This window comes from Chelonoidis abingdonii, chromosome 16 (genome assembly GCF_003597395.2).
Source record: "Chelonoidis abingdonii isolate Lonesome George chromosome 16, CheloAbing_2.0, whole genome shotgun sequence".
Lineage (NCBI taxonomy): Eukaryota > Metazoa > Chordata > Testudines > Testudinidae > Chelonoidis > Chelonoidis abingdonii.
Genome location: NC_133784.1, coordinates 7,654,301 through 7,677,632, shown reverse-complemented (window position 1 = coordinate 7,677,632; position 23,332 = coordinate 7,654,301). Strand labels below are relative to the sequence as shown.

The 23,332-nt window shown below is 49.7% G+C and overlaps 1 protein-coding gene across 2 annotated transcripts; it reads right to left on the bottom strand.

Annotated features, from left to right (window-relative positions):
- Window positions 1-3,251: 3,251 nt before the first annotated feature.
- Window positions 3,252-23,275, bottom strand: CUTC (cutC copper transporter). 2 transcript variants are annotated; one of them, XM_032768018.2, is made up of 9 exons: window positions 23,145-23,275; window positions 19,693-19,764; window positions 13,217-13,276; window positions 12,409-12,621; window positions 6,749-6,784; window positions 6,246-6,379; window positions 4,716-4,743; window positions 4,210-4,315; window positions 3,252-3,692 (listed from the first exon to the last, which is right to left on the bottom strand). In XM_032768018.2, the coding sequence occupies exons 1-9, from the start codon at window positions 23,194-23,196 to the stop codon at window positions 3,581-3,583; spliced, it is 813 nt and encodes a 270-aa protein (XP_032623909.1). In that variant the 5' UTR covers window positions 23,197-23,275; the 3' UTR covers window positions 3,252-3,580. The 2 variants fall into 2 exon arrangements, with proteins under 2 accessions (XP_032623909.1, XP_032623914.1); XM_032768023.2 differs by having other exon boundaries at window positions 12,409-12,618.
- Window positions 23,276-23,332: the final 57 nt, after the last annotated feature.

Below are 23,332 nucleotides of genomic sequence, written 5' to 3'. Positions count from 1 at the left end.
AGAAGCTACACGACATGTCTTCTAGATAAAAAATTGGACCTGCCCTTGCAGTTCCTCCCAAGGGGCAGCAGGTAGTGCAGGATCTTGTGAAAGGAGTGTGATGAAGTAGGACTGTTCTTAATATTTCCTCTGAATACTGTGTGGGTGCCTCAGTTTCCCCTATGCAGTTCTTAAGTCTCCAGTGTGCATAAATGGCCGACACTCTGTCTCCTGCCAACAAATGGCCGGGACCCTTCCCCCCTGCAAGGGAATAGCTAAAGGTGAACAAAGAGATCAGGTGACCTCCTGGCCTGGGAAAGAGACAACGGCCAGAAAGGAGGGGCTGGAGGGGGTTTCAGTGGGGAGCTGGCTGGGGACAGGAAGTGAGGGTAGACATGGGGGTCTGGCTTGCTGGGCCCCAGAATGGACCCGGTTGAGGGGTCCAGTTCTCTGGACCTAGAAGCTCTGTTTTAGACCGTGTTCCTGTCATCTAATAAACCTCTGTTTTACTGGCTGGCTAAGAGTTACATCTGACTTGCGAAGCGAAGTGGGGGTGCAGGACCCTCTGGCTTCCCCAGGACCCCACCTGGGCGGGCTCGCTGTGGGAAGCGCACGGAGGGGCAGAGGATGCTGAATGCTCCAAGGAGAAACCCAGGAGGTGAAGCCGTGTGAGCTTCTTGCCCTGGAGACCGTCTGCTCCAAGGGAGACGAGGCTCCCCAAAGTCCTGCCTGGCTTTGTGGGGAGCAGTTCCAGAGTATCGCCCGGGGACTCCGCGACAAGGAGTACATGTGGGATGCTGGAGCAAACTGAGATAAGCCAAGGGAAAATTTGTTGTCTCATTGCTTATGTAATTAGTAACTAGCTCAAGGTCAACAATGGTTCAATAGGTAATTGCACTGGCATTAGCCACAAGCCACTGGCAGAGATGCGGGTCCAATGTCCAGGGATGACAATGCAGAACTCTCACCAGTTAATTATTAGAGGCTTTGTTGATTAAATACCACCTTCATTTCATATACAACGTCAGCTCCACCCCATGTTGGGCCCTTTAACACAGGGCTTCTCAACGCCGGGTCCGCCTGTCCCTGAGATCTCCCTGACAGAGTTGAGGAAGGCAGCAAGCTAGTCTCTGGTATTAGAAAGATTGAGAAACACACCGTGCAGGTACCAAAACATTCCTGATGGACACCTAGGAACCTGCAGCCTTGTACACAGGGGAAAGCTAGAAAAAACAGCCATTCATAGTGCAACAAAATACCATCTGTAGTGTGGATTATGACCTCTCTTTGAGACCTGCAACACAGCCACTTTCCTCCTTGCTTGATCACCATGGACAACTCCACCAGCCTGCCCGTAACTCAACCCTGTAACCTGGGCATCATCTTTAACTTAGCTCTCTTTCTAGAGCCTCACATCCAGGCTGTCTAAATCTTACCAATTCTTTCTGCGTGACTTCTGTAAGGTCTGGCCTTTCCCATCCATCCACACAGTGAAAGCTCTGTTCCAACCTCTCATCTCACATCTTGATTATTGCACTATTCTTTTCTCCAGCCATGACAAATGCAATCTGCCCCCACTCAGATCCATTCAGAATGTGTGGCAAAGACCATTTTCCTTGCTCATGACTTTGACCATGCCGTCTCACTCTTTGTGTCCCTCCACTGGCTCCCTCTTCTCTAGTTCATCAAACAGAAGCTGCTTGTCTCCACTTTCAAGGCCCTTCCCCATCTCTCACTGGCTATTGAGAGGCTGCATCCCACCTCCACTCTGCCAGTGGCTCCAGCCTTCATTGTCCACCTGTCACAAGCAAGCGCTTTCGCACTTTCCCCCGCTGCTGCCCCCCACCCGCCGCAAGGGATGAGCTCCCCATAACCATCCACAAAGCGACCTCATTATTCTCCCTCCAATTCCTCCTTTGCTGGGACACCTACAAAATACTTGGCAACGATTAGGCAGTTTGTGTGCTGAGGCCACAGCCTGGCCTGCTGACTGAGATTTCTTCACTGTTGAGGGCTCAGTTTCTCCATTGTGCAGCCAATGATTTTAGTTTATTGTTCATTTATTGTGTGATTATGATTAACTAACATGTTATGTCATATAGTCATTGTATGCTAAAGAGAGCTAAGTTATAGGATTATAGAAGTATAAGATTGGTCAGTAGTTAGAAGGGATAATAATGTATTCAGTATCTAAAGTGAGTAGGGCTGAAACGCAAGGCCTACAGGCTGAGACCTGTCAGATATCAGCTTAGCCATACTAGGCCATAGACTTGAGAAATGCTAGACATAAGTAAGTTACCAAAGAATGGCCCTGTGCTACAAGATTATGGGAAAAGATGCACCAAGGGTAATATTGCAAAAAATTAACAGTAAGAGTAATTTTTTCTTACAAGATCCTACACACGCCCTAATGGCAGGGTACACAATGTGCCCAAACGCTAATGAGGTATAGCCAGAATCACCTTATAAAAGAAGGTGCCTAGAGTGAGACAATTGAGCTTCCTATGGGAACCATCCCTCTACTGAGGATCAATCCATGAGAGACCCATCAGACCCTAACACTATCTAGGAGGATGTGACTATAACTATATTTGTAACTTGTGCATAGGTCTCGATAGAATTTCTATCTGCTTGGGTAACCATAATTTTGCAGGTAACTTTAATAAAACTTTGTAAGAGACATGTACTGGTAAATGTGTGTGTGGTCACTACCCTTGGTCTTTATGTGTCCCTAGAGACTCTAAATCTGAAGCAAGTAGCAGAGGTGACTTTCACTCTGTTAAGCTTGAAACTGTCGTCACCAGAGCAGAACCCACGGTGGTGTAATACCACCTTACTAAATTCATTTTAAATAAAATAAAAGGCTACAATTTGTTCTTTGCACTAACTCTAGGATTTCTTCAATTGATTTCCCTGTGGTTTTCTTTAAGAAAAGGGGATGAGACCTGAGCTTTCAGTTTATGAGGCTGACAAGCTTTGTCAGCAGAACCTGTGTTGTTTGAATTCTAGAGATAGTTCTCAGTTCAGTGTCTCCTGAACTCCTTTGCCAACCTTAGCCATAGATTGCTAAATCAGCCTGAAAGCGAGAGTCCTGAATTCAAATGACCTTAACTCTGAATGAAATCATTTCCTCGTGCTGACTGCATCTTGGGCAGATTCCATGGTACATAACTCCTTTGCAAGCATATGTCATATGACTCACCGTAGCAGATACCATTCACATTGGATAGCATGACACAGACCATCAAGCCTCTCTGACAGTGACACAGGAGTGGCTGCAGGGTGTTTATTTAACAATCACTGGTGGTGGTGCACAATTTAGTTACCCTGTTAGCTAAGGTCCCCCCTCCCAATTGCTGCTGAATGGTTTGTGCCACTACAACAGTCAGGAATGGGTCCTTGGTTTAAAAAAAAAAAGCCAGTTTAAGCCTCCAGTCCAAGGAGAGTGTCCAGGTGAAGCCAATGAAGAGACTGCAGGTTCCTTTATAGTATCCACTTCCTTGACAGCCCTTGTGAGACTGAAGCCAGAGCCCATCTGTCCAGACTGGCAGGGAGGATCCCAGGGTCTGCGCGCTCCTATCCCACACTCAGCACTTGCCCTCTACAGGATGTTCTTTGCAATAGCGTTCAGGGTCCTCACTTTAGCCACATCCGCTACCTTTAGGGAATATTCGGAGACAGAGACAGACGCTCCCATGGCAACACTGCTGTTTCTGTCAGGAAAACCAACAGGTGGCTGATTACTGTCTGGAATGTGGAACAGCTGGGAGAAAGGATATCCCAGGCAAAGAAAAGGGTCTTAGCTCTAGGCAAGAGGCACCAGCATTAAAAGAATATAGTACAGATCTTCTAGAAACATGTCTCAGAAAGATGCACCCCCACAGCACAGGTGTCATGCGTCCAAGAGCCAAGCGCAGCTCCATTCACATGACCCAGGGCACTAATGCCAGGAATCATGCTCCCAGCAGCTGAGCACAGGGCACCTCGACATGCACAGGACTCGCACTTCCAAACGCTGAGTGCAGCTGGATTCATGTGCCCCAGAACACCAGTGCCAGGAGTCACATATTCAGCACCCCACCCAAAGCACAATTCTCACACCCTGGGGCATCAGCAGGATCAGGGAGTTTTCAGTGTAATTCACAGACTCAGTGCCAGAGCAGCAAAGCTGTGGGAGGAACAAGCCAGACTGTAACTCCACCCTGGTTTAGTGCAGAGACAACCTCTTACCTGAACTTCATTCCCGAGTCCCGAGCTGAGCAAGCAGAGCAGTGAAACTCAGGTGCACCAGAGCCCTCAAGAATCCTCTGCAGGTTCCTCTCTGTTATACCACCCCCTAGTGGAAAGAATACATTCATACATCACATTCGAGCGGGACAATCCTGAGCATCATCACCCAGTGGCTAGCCCCTAAGACCAGACCCAGCCTGGACAAGAAAGGGAAACAGCCCCATAGAGGCACAGGAGGCTGGATGAGGCGCTGCCTGGGACCCCTGGCTGATCCAGAGAGTACCCCGGACCTCACAGAACGTGGCAGCTATACAGGGCTTCACTGCCCACAGCAGGTAGTGGGACTGGTGGCCTTTACGCTCTCTGGAGGGAGGGTGTGGCAGCAGAATGGCTCAAAACTGAAACATGGATCTTCTGCACCTGGGCATGTGCATGAGACTGGGACCCCAGAGCAAGGGACAGATTCAGCCCCCAGTACGTACATAAAGTTGCAGCAGAGTCATTACCTGGCACCACCACAATCCTGCCCTTAGCCTGAAAAGGAGCAGAGTGACAGGTGTTAATGCTCTTGCCCACTCCAGCTTGACACACAGGAGAGCCATGGTACTTGCATGCACCCCATCTAGACACAGCCTATCATGTGGGGGATCTTGGAGTAGTATGAGCTATTCATACTCACACATCTCAGGACATGCCCAGTCATGGAGCTCACCGCATTGTCCCCAAGACACATTAGAGGAAACCACTGACCCTGTGATTCTGCGGGACTTGTTTAATTTCTCAGCCTGGTGCCTCCAGTGCGACTCATGCTGGAAACTCCTCCAGCTCTTCTGAAACTCGGCCCCGAGACACTTACAGGCTGGCTCAAGGACTGGCCTACTTAATATGCTCCAGCCCAGGAACCTCAGAGACCCTGGGACATTGCAGCCACTTCTTGCAAGAGCCCTCTGAACTCCAATAACTTACAAGCCAACCAATAATACACTTGTGTGTGCACATCCATGTGCATGCACATATGTGTGTACATGTACATATGAATGAGTATTGTGTGTGCCTGCAGTGTGTCTGTGTGCACATGCATGCCTGTCTTTACTATGTCCTCAGACTTAGCTCTTTGTGGTATTGGAATTAAGTCTGCCAGACTGCAGATCCCCCTAAACACACCAACCAGGAAACAAGCAGTTAAATCATTCAACACCCCAACTATACTCTGCTCATCAGTCCCCCTTGCCAGCCTCAGCTGTCCCTTGCCTTCTGCCACTCCTAGTCCAGACAGCTCCCTCCTCAACCCATGCAATCAACCCCAGCGCACTCCAGCCTGCTCCCAACAGTAACATTCATAAACCATCACACTGGCCTGCCTTCCATCTGACAGTCCCACTGCCAGGCCATCTCACACTCTCCAGAGAGGCACTTTGTGATTTTATGTACATCTCAGACAGAAAAACATGCAGATGAGCCAGCCTCATTAAAGCCACATCTCAGAGCATCTGTATCCCTGGGATCCTGTCAACATCTCCCCCACTTCACTCTCCTCGTCCTGCACCTTTCTTACTCCCATTTGTTACATTTCATTTTAAACGGGATCGTGAGCTTTTGTGTGTGTCACTTAGCACGACAGGGCTCAGGCCCTGATCCCCCAGGGGGCCTCCAGTGTTACCGCAATACAAATATGGTGCGAAGGACAACAGATACAGGTGCTGTCATGCTAACAGGGAGAGCAAGTTAGAGACAAAGCCCCCCTCTGTGAGGTCACCCCATCTGTAGCCTGTGACCAAGAGCAGCCCAAGTGGCCTACCTGTTGGCAGATGCAGATCTCTGCCACGGGGGGCCTCACAGCTCAAACCCACAAAGCCCTGATGTGCCCCTGGGGCCAGTGCAGAAGCCGGAGCAGATGGGGAAGGTGCTCCCAGCCACAGAGGCCCCTAGGGGCCACTGTTTGTGCCAGCCAGCTCTCCAGAACAGCCCCCCGTGAACAGTGAGCGGTCAGGGTAACAGAGCAACAGCAGAGACAGAAGCGGGGAGGGGGCGAGCACCTGTTCTGTGAGTCTCTTTATTAAGGGTAATCCCTCCAGTGCTGAGCTGTCACAACCGCTGGTCAGCACCCGCTCGAATCCCAGGGACACCAGGGTCTCCAGGGCCACAAGAGGATCATGGACCATGTCGAAGGCTGCAAGACCAAACAAAGTAGCTCAGAGACACCATGATGGCAGGCTACAGTACTGAGTCCCACCCCTCAGCCAGCTCACCAGCCAAGTGGGGTAGATGTATCCGGGTCATAGAATCAAAGGCCTCCCTCACAATTGGCGACCCCTGCACAGGGGCTTGGCATGCATGGTCCCCACCCCCGGGCAGTGGCACAGCCACAGAGCCTGAACCCTCAGAGCCCCGGGCAGGGGCACGGCCACGGAGCCTGAACCCTCAGAGCCCCGGGCAGTGGCATGGCCACGGAGCCTGGGCCCTCAGCGCCCCGGGTACAGGCACGGCCATAGAGCCTGACCAGCTCCATCACAGCGGGACAGCACAGACAACAACTCACCTCGGTGGAAGGTCACTGGCAGGGGACGACAAACAGCTGTAAAGAGAAGAGTTCACGTGGTCAGCGCAGATCTCGTTGTGTGAGAAGAGGCTCCTGCATCAGAGTGGTTTCCCTTTCCCTTCCCAACTGCTGAAAGATTGGCCAAAAACAACTCCTGGACCATCTTTGAAGAACCCAGCAGGGAGCATAGCCAAGCTGGAGAGGTGAGATGGCTGTTTCCTCCACCAGCCTTTGGAGAGGCCCAGGCTACCTAGGCTCAGGCACGGTTCATATATTTATGAGCCTTTTAAAGTCTCCATGTGTTTTCTGTGAAGCTCCTTGTGTATGAACTGCCCTGCAGCCCCGGGAAGGGCTGAGACAGTGGCCTATCCCCCCGTGCGGCTGAGCACTGCAATCCTAAATTCCACTCCCTACTGTGTACTGTGCTTTAGGCTCACGGAAGACGGGGCTACGCATCACAGAAAGAGCCCAAATGGGAGACTAGCACAGGGTGCTCCGCATCGCAATGGCGGAATGGCTGACCAGATTGCCAGCTTTTGTGCAGCTGACAGAGCATCCATCAATGGCCCTGAGAACAGTGATAAACTGGGTTTGTGCCTAGAGTCCCTCTACACCCAGCCCCACTCATGGTGTGCATTAAGGAGAAAGGATCAACCTGGTGGGGTGCAAGGCCTGGGAAACCAGGGGAACAAACCTGACACTGGCAGGAGTGCTTCCAAGTGTCTGATGGGAGTACACAGCCATATCGCAGCTCCTTTGTCTGAGACAGTGAAAGGAACCAGCATCCCAGGAGGGCATAGCTGAGTCCGTATTCTCTCAGATACACACTGCTGCCACCACTGTGAATGACCCGGTGATTGCTGGGACCGAGGTGGGTGCTTCTCCCCTGTCTGTCCAGACTCGCTCTGGATGACAAATTCTTTGCCTCCAGTTAGTGGGTCTCCAGTCCCACCATGGAAGCATCAAAACTTTATTCCATTTATGAGCAGGGGTGAAAGTAAAATACAGCTCTTACTGGTATGGGTCCCACTCTGCCCCCCCAAGGCGCGGAGCCTCAGACAGAAGGGGTGGGGCCAGGGTGAAAGTAAGTTACATTTCTTATCCCTACAGTCCAAACACAAGCAACCCACCTCCCCTACGTACTTCATGGATCCCTCCCATTGCATGACCTAGATATAGAAAATAAAGCTACTGTTATTACTACCACCAGCACTGTCTGTAATAAAATTTTTCTATTGGAATAAGCCTGAAAAACTGAAAACTCACTGTCATATTTTCCTCCTTGTCCTTCCTCCTCCTCCTCCAGCCAGGCTGCCTGATGCGGCTAGGCTCCATGTTCCCCTGACCCCCACACTCAGCAGGGGCTGCAGAGGCTCCCCTCTAGGTTGTAGCCAGCTGCAGGGTGACTGGCTGAGGGAGAAGCCTCCCAAGGTAGCCTGCTGCCTGCATAAGAACAGTTTAAACTTAGCCGTTCCTGGTCTGAACCATGGGATTCGGGGCTATTTCTGGCATCCTTGTTAATTTCACTCATGGTGGTTGTATCATAGATTTGAACTTGGAAATGATTCCTGATTTTGATTGTATTTTTTGTGTATTATATTATTGAAGATCGCCTCATCCAGGGGGTAGAAAAGAACTGCCCCAGCTTTGGTCACCCCTCACCCCCAACAACCGTGAGTGAAATTAACAAGGATGCCAGAAATAGCCCTGATCCCATGGTTCAGACCATGGAGTGGACAGCGAAGTTTAAACTGTTCCTATGCAGGCAGCAGGCTACTAGGGGAGGCTTCTCCCTCAGCCAGTCCTCCTGCTCCCTGCTACAAGCTAGGGGGAGCCCCTGCAGCCCCTGCTGAGAGGGAGGGACGGGGGAACGCAGAGCCTAGCTGAGTTGGGCAGCCTGGCTGGAGGAGGAGAGGGAGAGAAACAACAAACAAATGTGACAGTGAGTTTTCCCTTTCCAAGCTTTTATTAGCTTTGAGTTTGAACTTTTTGTTATTTAGCCAAAAGAGGTGAAAGTGAGCCAGTTCTGAATGCTCCACTTAATTGCTGGTACACTATTGCACCTTTTTTTTTCCACCGGTACTCCGTACTGGGCCCTACCAACTTACTTTCACCTCTGTTTATGAGTAAGGTCAGCAGCTGCTTTCAAGGGCTGATCTTTATCCTGGCTGTTAGGCAGGGAGCTGCCTAAATCACCCTTATCTTTTGATTCACAGGGAGGGACTCTCGCTCCTTTCACAGACAGCTTCCTCTGCAGGGACCATTTCTAGGGAGTCATAGATTCATAGACTCTAGGACTGGATGCGACCTCAAGAGGTCATCGAGTCCAGTCCCCTGCCCTCATGGCAGGACCAAATACTGTCTAGACCATCCCTGATACACATTTATCTAACCTACTCTTAAATATCTCCAGAGATGGAGATTCCACAACCTCCCTAGGCAATTTATTCCAGTGGTTAACTACCCTGACAGTTAGGAACTTTTTCCTAATGTCCAACCTAAATCTCCCTTGCTGCAGTTTAAGCCCATTGCTTCTTGTTCTATCCTTAGAGGCTAAGGTGAACAAGTTTTCTCCCTCCTCCTGATGACACCCTTTTAGATACCTGAAAACTGCTATCATGTCCCCTCTCAGTCTTCTCTTTTCCAAACTAAATAAATCCAATTCTTTCAGCCTTCCTTCATAGGTCATGTTCTCAAGACCTTTAATCATTCTTGTTGCTCTTCTCTGGACCCTCTCCAATTTCTCCACATCTTTCTTGAAATGCGGTGCCCAGAACTGGACACAATACTCCAGTTGAGGCCTAACCAGCGCAGAGTAGAGCGGAAGAATGACTTCTCGTGTCTTGTTTACAACACACCTGTTAATGCATCCCAGAATCACGTTTGCTTTTTTTGCAACAGTATCACACTGTTGACTCATATTTAGCTTGTGGTCCACTATGACCCCTAGATCTCTTTCTGCCATACTCCTTCCTAGACAGTCTCTTCCCATTCTGTATGTGTGAAACTGATTGTTCCTTCCTAAGTGGAGCACTTTGCATTTGTCTTTATTGAACTTCATCCGGTTTACCTCAGACCGTTTCTCCAATTTGTCCAGATCATTTTGAATTTTGACCCTGTCCTCCAAAGCAGTTGCAATCCCTCCCAGTTTGGTATCGTCCGCAAACTTAATAAGAGTATTTTCTATGCCAACATCTAAGTCGTTGATGAAGATATTGAACAGAGCCGGTCCCAAAACAGACCCCTGCGGAACCCCACTTGTTATACCTTTCCAGCAGGATTGGGAGCCATTAATAACTACTCTCTGAGTACGGTTATCCAGCCAGTTATGCACCCACCTTATAGTAGCCCCATCTAAATTGTATTTGCCTAGTTTATCGATAAGGATATCATGCGAGACCGTATCAAATGCCTTACTAAAGTCTAGGTATACCACATCCACCGCTTCTCCCTTATCCACAAGACTTGTTATCCTATCAAAGAAAGCTATCAGATTGGTTTGACACGATTTGTTCTTTACAAATCCATGCTGGCTATTCCCTATCACCTTACCACCTTCCAAGTGTTTGCAGATGATTTCTTTAATTACTTGCTCCATTATCTTCCCTGGCACAGAAGTTAAACTAACTGGTCTGTAGTTTCCTGGGTTGTTTTTATTTCCCTTTTTATAGATGGGCACTATATTTGCCCTTTTCCAGTCTTCTGGAATCTCTCCCGTCTCCCATGACTTTCCAAAGATAATAGCTAGAGGCTCAGATACCTCCTCTATTAACTCCTTGAGTATTCTAGGATGCATTTCATCAGGCCCTGGTGACTTGCAGGCATCTAACTTTTCTAAGTGATTTTTAACTTGCTCTTTTTTTATTTTATCTTCTAAACCTACCCCCTTCCCATGAGCATTCACTATGTTAGACATTCCTTCAGACTTCTCAGTGAAGACCGAAACAAAGAAGTCATTAAGCATCTCTGCCATTTCCAAGTTTCCTGTTACTGTTTCTCCCTCCTCACTGAGCAGTGGGCCTACCCTGTCCTTGGTCTTCCTCTTGCTTCTAATGTATTGATAAAAAGTCTTCTTGTTTCCCTTTATTCCCATAGCTAGTTTGAGCTCATTTTGTGCCTTTGCCTTTCTAATCTTGCCCCTGCATTCCTGTGTTATTTGCTTATATTCATCCTTTGTAATCTGACCTAGTTTCCATTTTTTATATGACTCCTTTTTATTTTGTAGGTCATGCAAGATCTCGTGGTTAAGCCAAGGTGGTCTTTTGCCACATTTTCTATCTTTCCTACCCATCGGAATAGCTTGCTTTTGGGCCCTTAATAGTGTCCCTTTGAAAAACTGCCAACTCTCCTCAGTTGTTTTTCCCCTCAGTCTTGATTCCCATGGGACCTTACCTATCAGCTCTCTGAGCTTACCAAAATCCGCCTTCCTGAAATCCATGGTCTCTATTTTGCTGTACTCCCTTCTACCCTTCCTTAGAATTGCAAACTCTATGATTTCATGATCACTTTCACCCAAGCTTCCTTCTACTTTCAAATTCTCAATGAGTTCCTCCCTATTTGTTAAAATCAAGTCTAGAACAACTTCCCCCCAGTAGCTTTTTCAACCTTCTGAAATAAAAAGTTGTCTGCAATGTAATCCAGGAACTTATTGGATAGTCTGTGCCCCGCGGTGTTATTTTCCCAACATATATCCGGATAGTTGAAGTCCCCCATCACCACCAAATCTTGGGCTTTGGAGTCTGCTCTCCCATCACACAGGTGGGGGAAGGGTCAGGATCAAAGCTATGTGCGAAGCCAGAGAGTCAACCCCTCTGAGCTCTCTGCTGCTTTTCCACCACTTCCACAGCCCTCCACTGCAGACTGCTCCTGTTCCTTCGTTTCCTTAGACTGTCCCCAGGAGGTTCAGCTGGCACTCAGCACCAATGGACCAGAGCTGGTCATTTTCCTGACAAAGCTCAAGCTGAGTCCTCTGTTGACTATACCAGCCCCTGCAGACCATCCCATGTATAGGGTGCAGAGTCCTGGACAGAGCCCTCTCCTCTCGCTGCACCTTTCCAAGGGAGGATACTTTCCTCCCTTGGCTAAGAAGGCATTCGGGTCTTTCACAGCCCAGCCGCTCCAGGCAACGCCAGCTGTACCCACTTCCTGCATTTTTTCATTTCTCTTTTTTTGTCCTGTTTTTCTCAGCTATTTTGGAAGACAGAAAAAGTCAGAGCGAGGTCTGGCCAGCTAGTATGCAGAAGGCCAAGACAAGCACTTCCTGGGTATCTTTACCAAGGTTTCTGAGCCAGCTCTGCTCTCAACCACAAATAGGAAAGGAAGGTATGGGGGAGTTTTCTAGCCATAAAATACACTGGTCTCTCCTGCATGTACCCTGCATGAGCCTCTTCCTCCCTTACCACCTCATCTCGCCCAAGACTGCGTTTCATGCTGGGAAGTCCCAGGGGCAGTCGTGCTGTCTGTCTGCAAAGCGCTCACCCACAATGCTGTGGAATAGATGGCAGCATGAAACCAGGAGAGGCTGGAGTGAGGGGGCCAGATCCCAGCTAGCTATCACTAGCCAGAGCAACCTACACGGCATCTTCCAGCATCACCAGGCCAGACAGCACCAAGCTGCCACCATCAGTCAGAGCGAACCCCATAACTGGGGGCCTCCTTACCCAGCAGGGCTGTGCAGAGCTCTGTGTCGATGCGCCCATCCTCAGTCAGGGCCCCAAACACCAGCCCATCGGCCCCATGCAGCTTGGCTAGGCGGATATCAGCCTTCATCACTTCCAACTCCCGGTCGGAGTAGAGGAAATCCCCCCCACGAGGGCGGATCATCACAAACACTGGGACCCGCACACATTGCTTCACCACCTGCAGGAGCCCTGCTGGGACAGACAGAGACAGCTCAGCATGGGGACAAGCAGGGCAGATACCTACCCTTCCCGCTACAGAGGCCTCCCAGCCCTCACTTCTGTCCAGCAGGAGAGCCTCACCTGGGGTTCAGAGATGGGAAGGGACCTTTGACCCCCAGTATCTTGGAGCATGGGAATTAGGCAGGAATTCCTGGGCCCCCCTGTCAGCAGGGCAGAGGAGAATAAAGGAGAGCAGGAGTGAAGAGCTAGCTGGATGGAAGTGAGGTGCTGAAGGGATGGGGATGCTACTTCCATGGCTGGGCCAGCTGAAGAGCTGGAAGGCTCCCTGACAAATCCAGGACACGTGGGGCCTGCTCCCTGCACTGAGGCCCTCGAGCGTAGAGCAGCCACTGAACCCCATGGACACTGGCAAAATTTGGGCACACTGGACAGGAGGCTTCAGAGAATGCACAAATTGGCTCTGATCTCAGAGCAGACGCAGCCTGAGTCTTTCTGCAGGATTGGCCCTAAGCCCACTGAATGCTACCCCAGTACGTATTCCATTGGTGCAGTTGCAGGGCAGTAGTCTTGATGACCCTGTATGAGCAAAATGCCCTTGGGGACTCACCCATACTGGGCGTTGTTCCTCCTTCCATCAGCCCAGCACACAGCTCAATCCGGCCAGCACCTAGGACAAGAGATCGAGTAATAGTCACTAAGTTAGGGCACAAACCATCCCTCTGGACTACTGAGAAGGCCACATGGACCAAGGAACGGAACTGGGGCTTATGGAAAAGGGCCACTGGGAGACAGAAAAATGGGACCTACAGCCTGCAGTCAGGACACTAGAACAACAGGCCTCTGCCCTCTCATCAGGGTGATACACCTGGAGGCCAGAGCACTGTGCCAAAGGGGAGAGTCACCTGCCCTTCTCTCTGCCTCACACCACCTGTGACGGGATTCCCTGGGGTGCAGCCTGGGACTGTGGGACCGCTGTGCCCCTCTGACTCTCTCCAGCCTGGGCCGTCTCTCACAAAGCCTTGCTAGTGATCAGCAGCAAACCCCTCCAGGTGCTGTTATCACTCAGCACAAATGCATGTGGAGCCCCACACCTAGCTACATTGCATGAATGCTCCCAGAGCCACTTATGAATCACACAGAGAAAGACACCGGCTGAATCCCCCCAGCTCCCAACACTGTGCCTCAGGAATATATAGTCCTGCACTGCTTGAGAGAGCAGTGCAAATTTATTAGTTAGTTCACCACTTCATCAATGGAAAGTGGACATACACCAGCCTTTGCAAACCTGAGAAGATTTGCCACCCACTTCAGGCAAACTCACTAGTAAACATAAACAGTTAAACAAATGTATTGACTTACAAAAGATAGATTTGAAGTAACTATAAGTGTTAGGCAAAGAGTAAGAGTTTGTTACCAAAAGAAATAAAATATAAGCATGCAGTCTACACTCTCAACCCTACTAGACAGAGCAACAACTAGACTAAGCAGTTTTTCTCAACTCACTGTATATTGCAGTCCTTAATATACAGATTTGTCCCTTAAATCTGGGCCAATCTCCTCTGCTGGAGTCTTCGGTCTTCTTCTCGGGAAACAGTGGCAGAGTTACAGCGCTATCAGTTACAGCACTGCTCAGAGAGCACTGAAGGGAAATTGCTATTGTGTGTTCACATTGTCAGCTGCCTGCACAATAGCATGTTCACACTTTTGACACTTGCAGCAGTATTCAGAGTGGTGCACTCTGGGTAGCTATACCACAGAGCATCTCTTCCTCTTCTGCTGCTAAGAGCTGTGGGAAGGCGGAGGGAGTTGAGGGGCATCCTGCTTCCTTCCCAATAGGGTGACCAGATGTCCCGATTTTATAGGGACAGTCCTGATTTTTGGGTCTTTTTCTTATATAGGCTTCTATTACCCCCCACCTCCATCCCAATTTTTCACATTTGCCGTCTGGTCACCCTATGTCCCAATGCCCCATGATGCACTGCTTTGCTTCCCAGCAATCCCTGTGCTTCTGTCCGCATTTGGCGTCATCTTTCAATAGTTTGTGTACTGTACGCTCTGCCTCTTCAGTCTGCAGGAATGGATCCCACACTGTTGACCAGTATGCTGCTTGCTCTGACTAACAAGTCACGAGTGACAGTGGTGTACAAAGGCAAGAGGAGTGCGACATTGATCTCGCCATGTGTAGTAGCTACAACACAAGATTGCTTGTGGCATTCACGGAGGTGCTGACCACGGTGGAACGCCACTTTTGGGCTCAGGAAACAAGCACTGAGTGGCGGGATCACATTGTCATGCATGTCTGGGATGACAAGTAGTGACTGCAGAACTTTCGGATGAGTAAAGCCACATTCATGGGACTGTGTAATGAGCTCGCCCCAGCCCTGCAGCGCAAGGACACAAGAATGAGAGCTACCATGTTGCTGGAGAAGCGCGTGGTGATTGCACTGTGGAAGCCGGCTACTCCGGACTGCTACTGATCGGTCACTAACCAGTCTGGAGTGGGAACGTCAACCATTAGACTTGTGTTGATGGACATGTGCAGAGCCATTAATCACATCCTGCTCTAGACAATGTGCATAACATTGTGGATGGCTTTGCACAAATGGGCTTCCCTAACTGCGGAGGGGTGATAGATGAGACCACCGAGTATATTAATCGAAAGGGGTATTTCTCAATAGTTCTCCAGGCGCTTGTGGATCACTGTAGGCATTTCATGGACATTAACACAGGATGGTCCAGAAAGGTGTGTGACACATGCATCTTTCGGAACACTGCCCTGTTCAGGAAGCTGCAAGCAGGGATCTTCTTCCCTGACCAGATCACCGTAGGGGAAGTTGAAATGCCCATTTTGATCCCGGGAGACCCCGCCTACTCCTTAATCCCGTGGCTTATGAAGCCATACATAGGGCACCTTGACAGAAGCAAGGAGCTGTTCAACAACAGGCTTAGCAAGTGCAGAATGGCTGTTGACTGTGCTTTTGGCCGTTTAAAGGCCCGCTGGCGCTGCCTGTATGGGAAGCTGGACATGACCAATGACAGAATTCCTATGCTTATAGCTGCATGCTGTACGCTCCATAATATTTGTGAAGGGAAGGGTGAAAGCTTCACTCAGGGCTGGACCGCTGAGGCTCAGTGCCTGGAGGCTGAATTTGACCAGCTAGAGACCAGGGCTATTAGAGGGGCACAGTGCGGGGCCATAAGAATCAGGGATGCCTTGAGGCAGCAATTTGAAGCAGGAAGCCATTAATATTTGTTGCTATGCTTGGGAGTGCAGTGCGTGTAATGCTAGGAAGGGATTGTGATTAGTACAGATGATGCACTATGGTGTAAAAAAATTGCCTGTTGCTTTGCAGGGCTCTGTTTGCTTTCAATTAATGGATTAAAGATTGCTTTCAAACACAAACAATTATTTTATTAAAAAACAACAACCGGAGAAGAGAGACAACCAAAAAAACACATCAGCACTGAGGAGGATGGGGTAAGGGAGGGTCCCAGGAGGAGATGGGGTCCCGGGGCGGTTAAAGATTTGTGTATGTCCAGTTATCATATCCAACCTTCTCCTTTGGAGTACAGTGCAGCGGGTACAGTACTTCATCAGGGCTAAACTGCAGAGGGATGGGTGTTGAGTGCAGTGGGTACTGGGAGTCCACAGGGCTGAACTGTGACAGGGCAGGAGTGGAATGCAGCAAGTACATACTGGAGCCAGGAGGCTGATAAGAGTGTGTTGGCGGTGTCAGGGGGAATGCAGTGGAAAGAGTTTTGCGACAGTGGCTGCAGGGGAGGGTGGGTGCGGAGCTGCTTGGTTTGCAGTGCTAGCAGCGCTTGGAGCGTGTCTGCTTGGTGCTCCATAATGTTAAAGAGCTGCTCAGTGGCTTAATTATGGCCTGCCGTGTTCTCCTTTCAGTTCCTCTTCTTGCTGTCCCTCCCCTCCTTCAATTCCTGTTTCTTAGCGGCAGAGTGCATCATGACATCACGCAGAAAGTCCTCATTAGTTCTTCAGGGCCGCTTTCTTATTCTGTGCAGCCATTCAGCCGGCGATAACAAAGAGGGGGGCTGGGCTCCAAATGTCATATCTGTGAAGCCAAAATGAAACATTTTACAGCAGCAGGATTGTTTGCAACACACAGAGCACTGATTCAGTGATTTAAAACACAGCCACTATTCACATACCTGTGACTGATTGGCTGACCCCAGGCAAGGACACATGAACCACAAGACCCCCAGACTGGTGAGTAACCACAGGGGCAGGGGAAACCAGTGTTCCAGGACCGCACTGTACGCTGGGCATGTGGCTTTTGGGGACAGCCATCACTGTAGGGGGGACGTGGGGCCTTATAACCATTCCTGTCCCCACATTTTCCACAGGCTGTGATCATTATGGAAGACAGCTTGCTGCTGAGGATGAGCAGGGACTCAAGGGAGGGTCTTCCCCAAGACCGCGGCTTCCGTCCTGGCCCTTATGCGGCTTGCCTGTGTGCAGCAATGGCGCCCCCGTCCCGTTCCCACCCCCACCTCCTCATTCCAGTGATGGCAGAGTGGTGCGGGAAATTTACCCTTAATGGGGCAAAAAACAAAGCAGCTCTGCCAAAGAACCTGCAGTAGCGGATTGCCCAGTATCTCCATGAGAGTTTCCTGGAGATATCTGAGACTGATTCCTGTGAAGTGAGGGAGTCAATCAACACCCTGTTCCACCACTCAGACTAGGCATGCGGTGGTACGTACATCATACAGACACAAGCCTGCTTTCTACAACTCTCTGCCCCCAACAAATTGCTTCAGCGATTCCCAAAATCAAAGCCACTTACCAGGGGCCTCCTCTCCTGTTTGCGCTTTGCCAAGCTCTGACAGCTGTGACTGGCTAGCCTCCTCTGGGGTAGAGAAGAACTCTGGGCTCCATGCATCACTGATCTCTGAGTTGTCTTCTGCCTCTGGGTCCCCCTCCACATCCTTGTCTAAGATTTCCTCCTCCTGGCTCGGTCCACTCTCGACTGGCATGTGAGCCACCAAAGTATCCACAGTGGCCTTCGCAATGGAGGTGGACTCACCACCAAGTATCGCGTCCGGCTCTTTGTAGAACCAGCAGCTCGTGGGTGCAGCACTGGAGCGGCAGTTTGCCTCCTGCACCTTGTGGTAGGCGTCCTACAGCTCCTTCACTTTCACCCTGCACTGCAGTGTGTTCCAGTCATGGCCCCTTTCTGCCATGCATCGTGAAATCTGTCCGTAGGTATCATAATTCCTACGGCTGGAGTGCAGCTGGGGGTCAGCCTCCTCTCCCCAAATGCCATTAAGGTCCATCAGTTCATCATTGCTCCAAGCAGGGGATTGCCTGGTGCGTGGTGCAGGCATCGTCACCTGGAAAGATGCACTGAGACCACTCCATGCACCACCGAGCAAACAGGAAGGGGACTTTCAACATTCTCAAGGAATTTACGGGGTGGGGATGACAGTTGGCCACTTGAGGGTAGGGCAGTAGAGTTCAAACCGATGATCAGAAAGGCGAGAACAGGCATTGTGGGACACCCCCCGGTGGCCAATCACAATGCTGTAATCAACCAGGGTGTCTACACTGGCACCGTGGCGCTCAAACCCTGGCGTAAAAAGCTGTACACCTCTCATCGGGGTGGTTTTTTACAGCACTGATACTGTGCAGTTTCTGCGCACTAAGTGGCGTGGCAGTGTGTACACCTCAGGAGTTACAACGCAGAAAGTTGCTTTACTGCGCAGAAACTTGCCAATGTAGACAAGGTTTCAGTGTCTTTGTTGCTTGCAGCATAGGTGGGGCCAGGAGAAAAGATGAAACATGGGCCTGCTCTGTTCTGTTTTATACCCTCAGTCCCATGTGCCTGGGGAACACACAAGTCCAGGCACGTCTGAGGGGCATTGCTGAGTCTCCAGGCAAGGCTGAGCAATTCCCCTGGTGTGGCCTCATGCAGGGAGTCATTGAATTGCAGCTCCCTTGCTGGACAATCGCTGTTGATGGGTTGTTTGATACCCCGCCCGGGCACTGGTTACTTTCTTTGCTGTTGTCTCTGGGGAGCTAATATCTGTCTGATTCCCCAACTTACAGCATGTTTTACTGACAACCATACAACACAATTCACATAACTTCATGTGCATTAATGACATACATATATGGATAGAACAATGACCTTCAGCAAATCATAACCTTTCCCGACACCTCACACGGCTTGCTTTATATGCAAGATCACAATTATATATAAATGAGGAATATGGGGATTACAGGATGCTCCCCCAAGGTACAGAATATCACACCACCACCTAGCACTGTGCTTGGACTTGGGTCATTGTCTCCTGGAGATCTTGTATCTAACTACTGGGCCAGCCCTGATTAGCTTGTGAAGGTTGATGCACACATTGACTAACATACCTTAGCTGCAGATTTCTTGTAGTAAACATTCATAAATTCTAAGGCTATCACACAGAAGTTCCCAGAAATAATTCCTGTTTGAACTAGAGCAGAAAAACATCCAATCTTGATTTAAAAATGGACAGTGATGGAGAATCCAGTCCGGATTTGTCTAGATCGAGATCCAGTCTGGATTTGTCTAGCTTCACCTTCCAGCCATTGGATCGTGTCATACCTTTGTCTGCTAGCTTGAAGGGCCCATTATTAAATATTTGTTTCCCAAGTAGATACCTAGAGACTGTGTTCAAGTCATCCCTTCACCTTCTCTTTGTTAAGCTAAACAGATTCAGCTTCTTGTGTCTGTCACTATCAGGCAGGTTTTCTAATCCTTTAATCATTCTTGTGTCTATCCCCTGAACCATCTCCAATTTATAAACATCCTTCTTGCGTTGTGGGCACCAGAACTGGACACACTATCCCATGCTCTATGTCTGCTCCATACAGTTATATTAGACTATGAGCTCCTTGGGGCAGGAACCATGTCTTTCTCGATGGTCTGTATAATAAAGCTGAGGCCCCTGAGTGCTCAGCTGATAACACTGAGAATCCCTCTTTCAGGAGAAGCCTTGGCACCATACAGGCTGTTGCATTCTACTCCAGCCAGGTTTTATTACACTGAGGACAGGTCAAGTTCCAGCTGTTCCCCTCTTCCTTACCTCCTCTCTCTGCATTCACAGCAGACTCCACTGAGTCAACGCACACTTCCATGAGAAAGCCATCACCCATTCCTAGGAAGGAAACACAGGAGCGGTCAAGGAGGCAGCCCAGTCTTAGGGGGTAGGTTTTGGCTCAGGGATTCTCTCAGCTCCAGTCCTGGAAACCAGTCCTCCCCTCTTCAGTCTCCTGCCCCACGTGGAGTTTCCAGTTGGCCCAACTTGATCCCTCTCCTGATCTCCTACTCTGTCCAGTCTCCAGACCCTTCTCATATCCACATTTCCCATTTCTAACATACACTCCTGGTTGGGCTTTGACCACACCTGCCTGTAGCTATTTTTGGTCCTGAATCCCCACTTTGTAATGTCAAAGAACATAAGAACGGCCATACTTGCTCAGACCAATGGTCCATTTAGCCCAGTAACCTGTCTTCTGACCAGGTGCTTCAGAGGGAATGAACAGAACAGGGCAATTATCTAGTGATTTATCCCCTCTCGTCTAGTCCCAGCTTCTGCCAGTTGGATGTTTAGGGATATCCAGAGCATGGAGTTGTATCCTTGACCATTTTGGCTAATAGCCAGTGATGGACCTATCCTCCATGAATTTATATAATTCTTTTTTGAACCCACTTATACTTTTGGCCTTCACAATATCCCATAGCAACTAATTCCAAACATCGACTGTGCATTGTGTGAAGAAATACTTCCTTTTGTTTGAACCTGCTGCCTATTAATTTCATCAGGTGACATCTAGTTCTTGTATTATGTGATGGGATAAATAACACTTCCCTATTCTCCTTCTCCACACCAGTCATGATTTTATAGACTTCTATCATATTCCCCCTTAGTCGTCTCTTTTCTCAGATGAACAGTGTCAGCATTTTTAAGAGCAGCAAAGAATTCTGTGGCACCTTATAGACTAACAGACGTTTTGGAGCATGAGCTTTCGTGGGTGAATACCCACTTCGTTGGATGCACGAAGTCTTTTTAATTTCTCCTTGAACAGAAGCTGTTCCATACCCTTAATCATTTTTGTTGCCTTTCTCGGTACCTTCTTCAATTCTAATATATCCTTTTTGAGATGAGGCAACTAGAATTGCTGCGGTATTCAAGGTGTGGGCATACTATGGATTTATATAGTAACATGATGATATTTTCTGTTTTATTATCTATCCCTTGCCTAATGGTTCCCAACATTCTGTTTGCTTTTTTGACTGCCACTGCACACTAAGTGGATGTTTTCAGAGACCCATCAAGGGGGAGGGATAGCTCAGAGGTTTGAACATAGGCCTGCTAAACCCAAGGTTGTGAGTTCAATCCTTAATGGAGCCACCTGGGGCAAAACCAGCATTTGGTCCTGCTAGTGAAGGCAGGGGGCTGGACCTGATGACCTTCCAGCTCTATAAGATAGGTATACCTCCATATATTACAGTATTATCCAAGATCTCTTTTCTGAGAAGTTAACAGCTAATTTAGATCTCATCATTTTGTATGTATAGTTGGGATCATGTGTTCCAATGTGCATTACTTTGCACTTATCAACACCGAATTTCATCTGCCATTTTGTTGCCCAGTCACCTGGTTTTGAGAGAACCCTTTGTAGCTCTTTGCAGTCAGTTTGGACTTAAGTATCTGGAGTACTTTTGTATCATCTGCCAATTTTGCCATCTCACTGTTTACCCCTTTTCCAGATCATTTATGAACATGTTGAACAGCACTGGTCCCAGTACATATCCTTTGGGGAGTGTGCTTTTTAGCTCTCTCCATTTTGACAACTGACCTAACCTAGCCTTTTGTTTCCTATCTTTTAAACAGTTATTGACCCATGAGAAGACCTTCCCTCTTATCCGATGACAGCTTACTTTAAGAGCCTTTGGTGAGGGACCTTGTCAAAGGCTTTCTGAAAATCTAAGTACACTATATCCACTGGAACACCCTTGTCCACATGCTTGTTGACCCCCTCAAAGAATTCTAATAGATTGGTGAGGCGTGATTTTTCTGAGAGCCAAAACTAAAGGCCTTCCCCCTTTACTGAGGGGGTGGAACCACAAAGCACAGGCCACAACTGAATTTGAGAACAAGTGCAAAAATAGGAATGGGAGTGTGGGTGATGGTTTGGACATCAGGACTCCAGACAGGGGCACCAAGCGAAGAACCTCAGACAGTGCCCACTCTTCCTGAAAGGAAATGGCTGGTCTATAGTAGAAAATTAAATCAACTCAGCTAAGTCACTCAGGGGTGTGAAAAAGCCATACTCCAGAGTGACATAGTTAAGCTGACCTAAATCCTCATGTAGACAGCACTAGGTCAATGGAAGAATTCTTCTGTTGACCTAGCTGCTGCCTCTTGCGGAGGTAGATTACCTATGCCGATGGGAGAACCCCTCCTGTAGGGATAAGTAATGTCCACACTGAAGAACTGCAGCTGCACTGCTGTAGCATTTCAAGTGTACACAAGGCCAAAGAGTCACCGGACATTGCCAAGAGAAACTCTGCTCGGAGATGTGATATGACAAAGGAACAGAAACAGGTCCCACAGTCAGAGAGCGCCTGCCATTGAGCTTTGTCCTGGTCTGGCGGCTGGCCACCTTGGCCAGTGCCAGGAGCAGGCTCATGAGAGAGTCTCGCAACTTGGTGGGGTCATGGATGGAGAGTGTGAGAATAAACAAGTGAGGGGAAAAGTGTAGCCAGAACCTCAGTTCACGGTTCTGGAGGAGCTCCAAGAGGGGCTGTAGCCTGACACCCTTGACATAGGTGTGCACCAGGCCTTCAGATGATACAAAGCGTAAGTGCAGCCCCACCTACTCCCTCTGAAAACCCATTCCCCAATTTGTTGGCATGAAAGCTACAAAAGCATGAATCTGGCACCTGACCCCTGTGCTGCATAGGCTGCCTATTCCCTTGCTCTCCTGTAAACAAGTCTCCTTTCCCTGCACCTCCTTCAGGCTCCTCTACATAATGCCTCTGGGTCATCTCGTTCCACAGTCCCGCTTTTCCACACTTGCTACCCGCCCCCTAGTCTGGAATCACAGGGACGGCTCCCAGCCCAGGCTCGCTTATAGCGAGGTGTGGTTTCTATCGCACTCGGTGTGTGTTTTCCCCCTGCTGCAGCACAAAGCAGTCCCGTCTCGCCCAGAGGCAGCAGGACCCAGCACAGGGAGACGCTGAGCGGGCCCGCCCTGCTTCCCACGGGCAGAAAGGCAGAGCGGGACGCGCCAGGGCCACGACGCGTAGCCCCAGCGTCCAGCCCGCGGCTGCTGCCAGCCACTGGGAGCCGCAGTGACTGCGAAGCGGCGCCACCTCGGTTCACACGCGGCCGCGGCCATGGCCGGCCCGGCCCCCGCCCCCCGCCCCCCGCAGGCTATGGGCGCGGAGCTGATCCCAGCCCATCCGGGCTCCGCCCATGGCTCTACCAGATCATCGCCAGCATTTCCGGTCCCAGCTCCGCCCGCTCACCCGCATTTCCGGCCCCCGAGCCCCCCTTCCGGTTCCGGTCCCGTCTCTCCATAGCCAATTCACCCTCCGCCCCGCTGACTCCAGAGGCGGTGGAACTGACTCGGCCTGGTCACGTGTCCAGAAGGAAGCCCTGCCCCGGACCATGTGACCCCGCCCTCCCGGTGATCGGGCCCCGCCCCTCCTTGGAC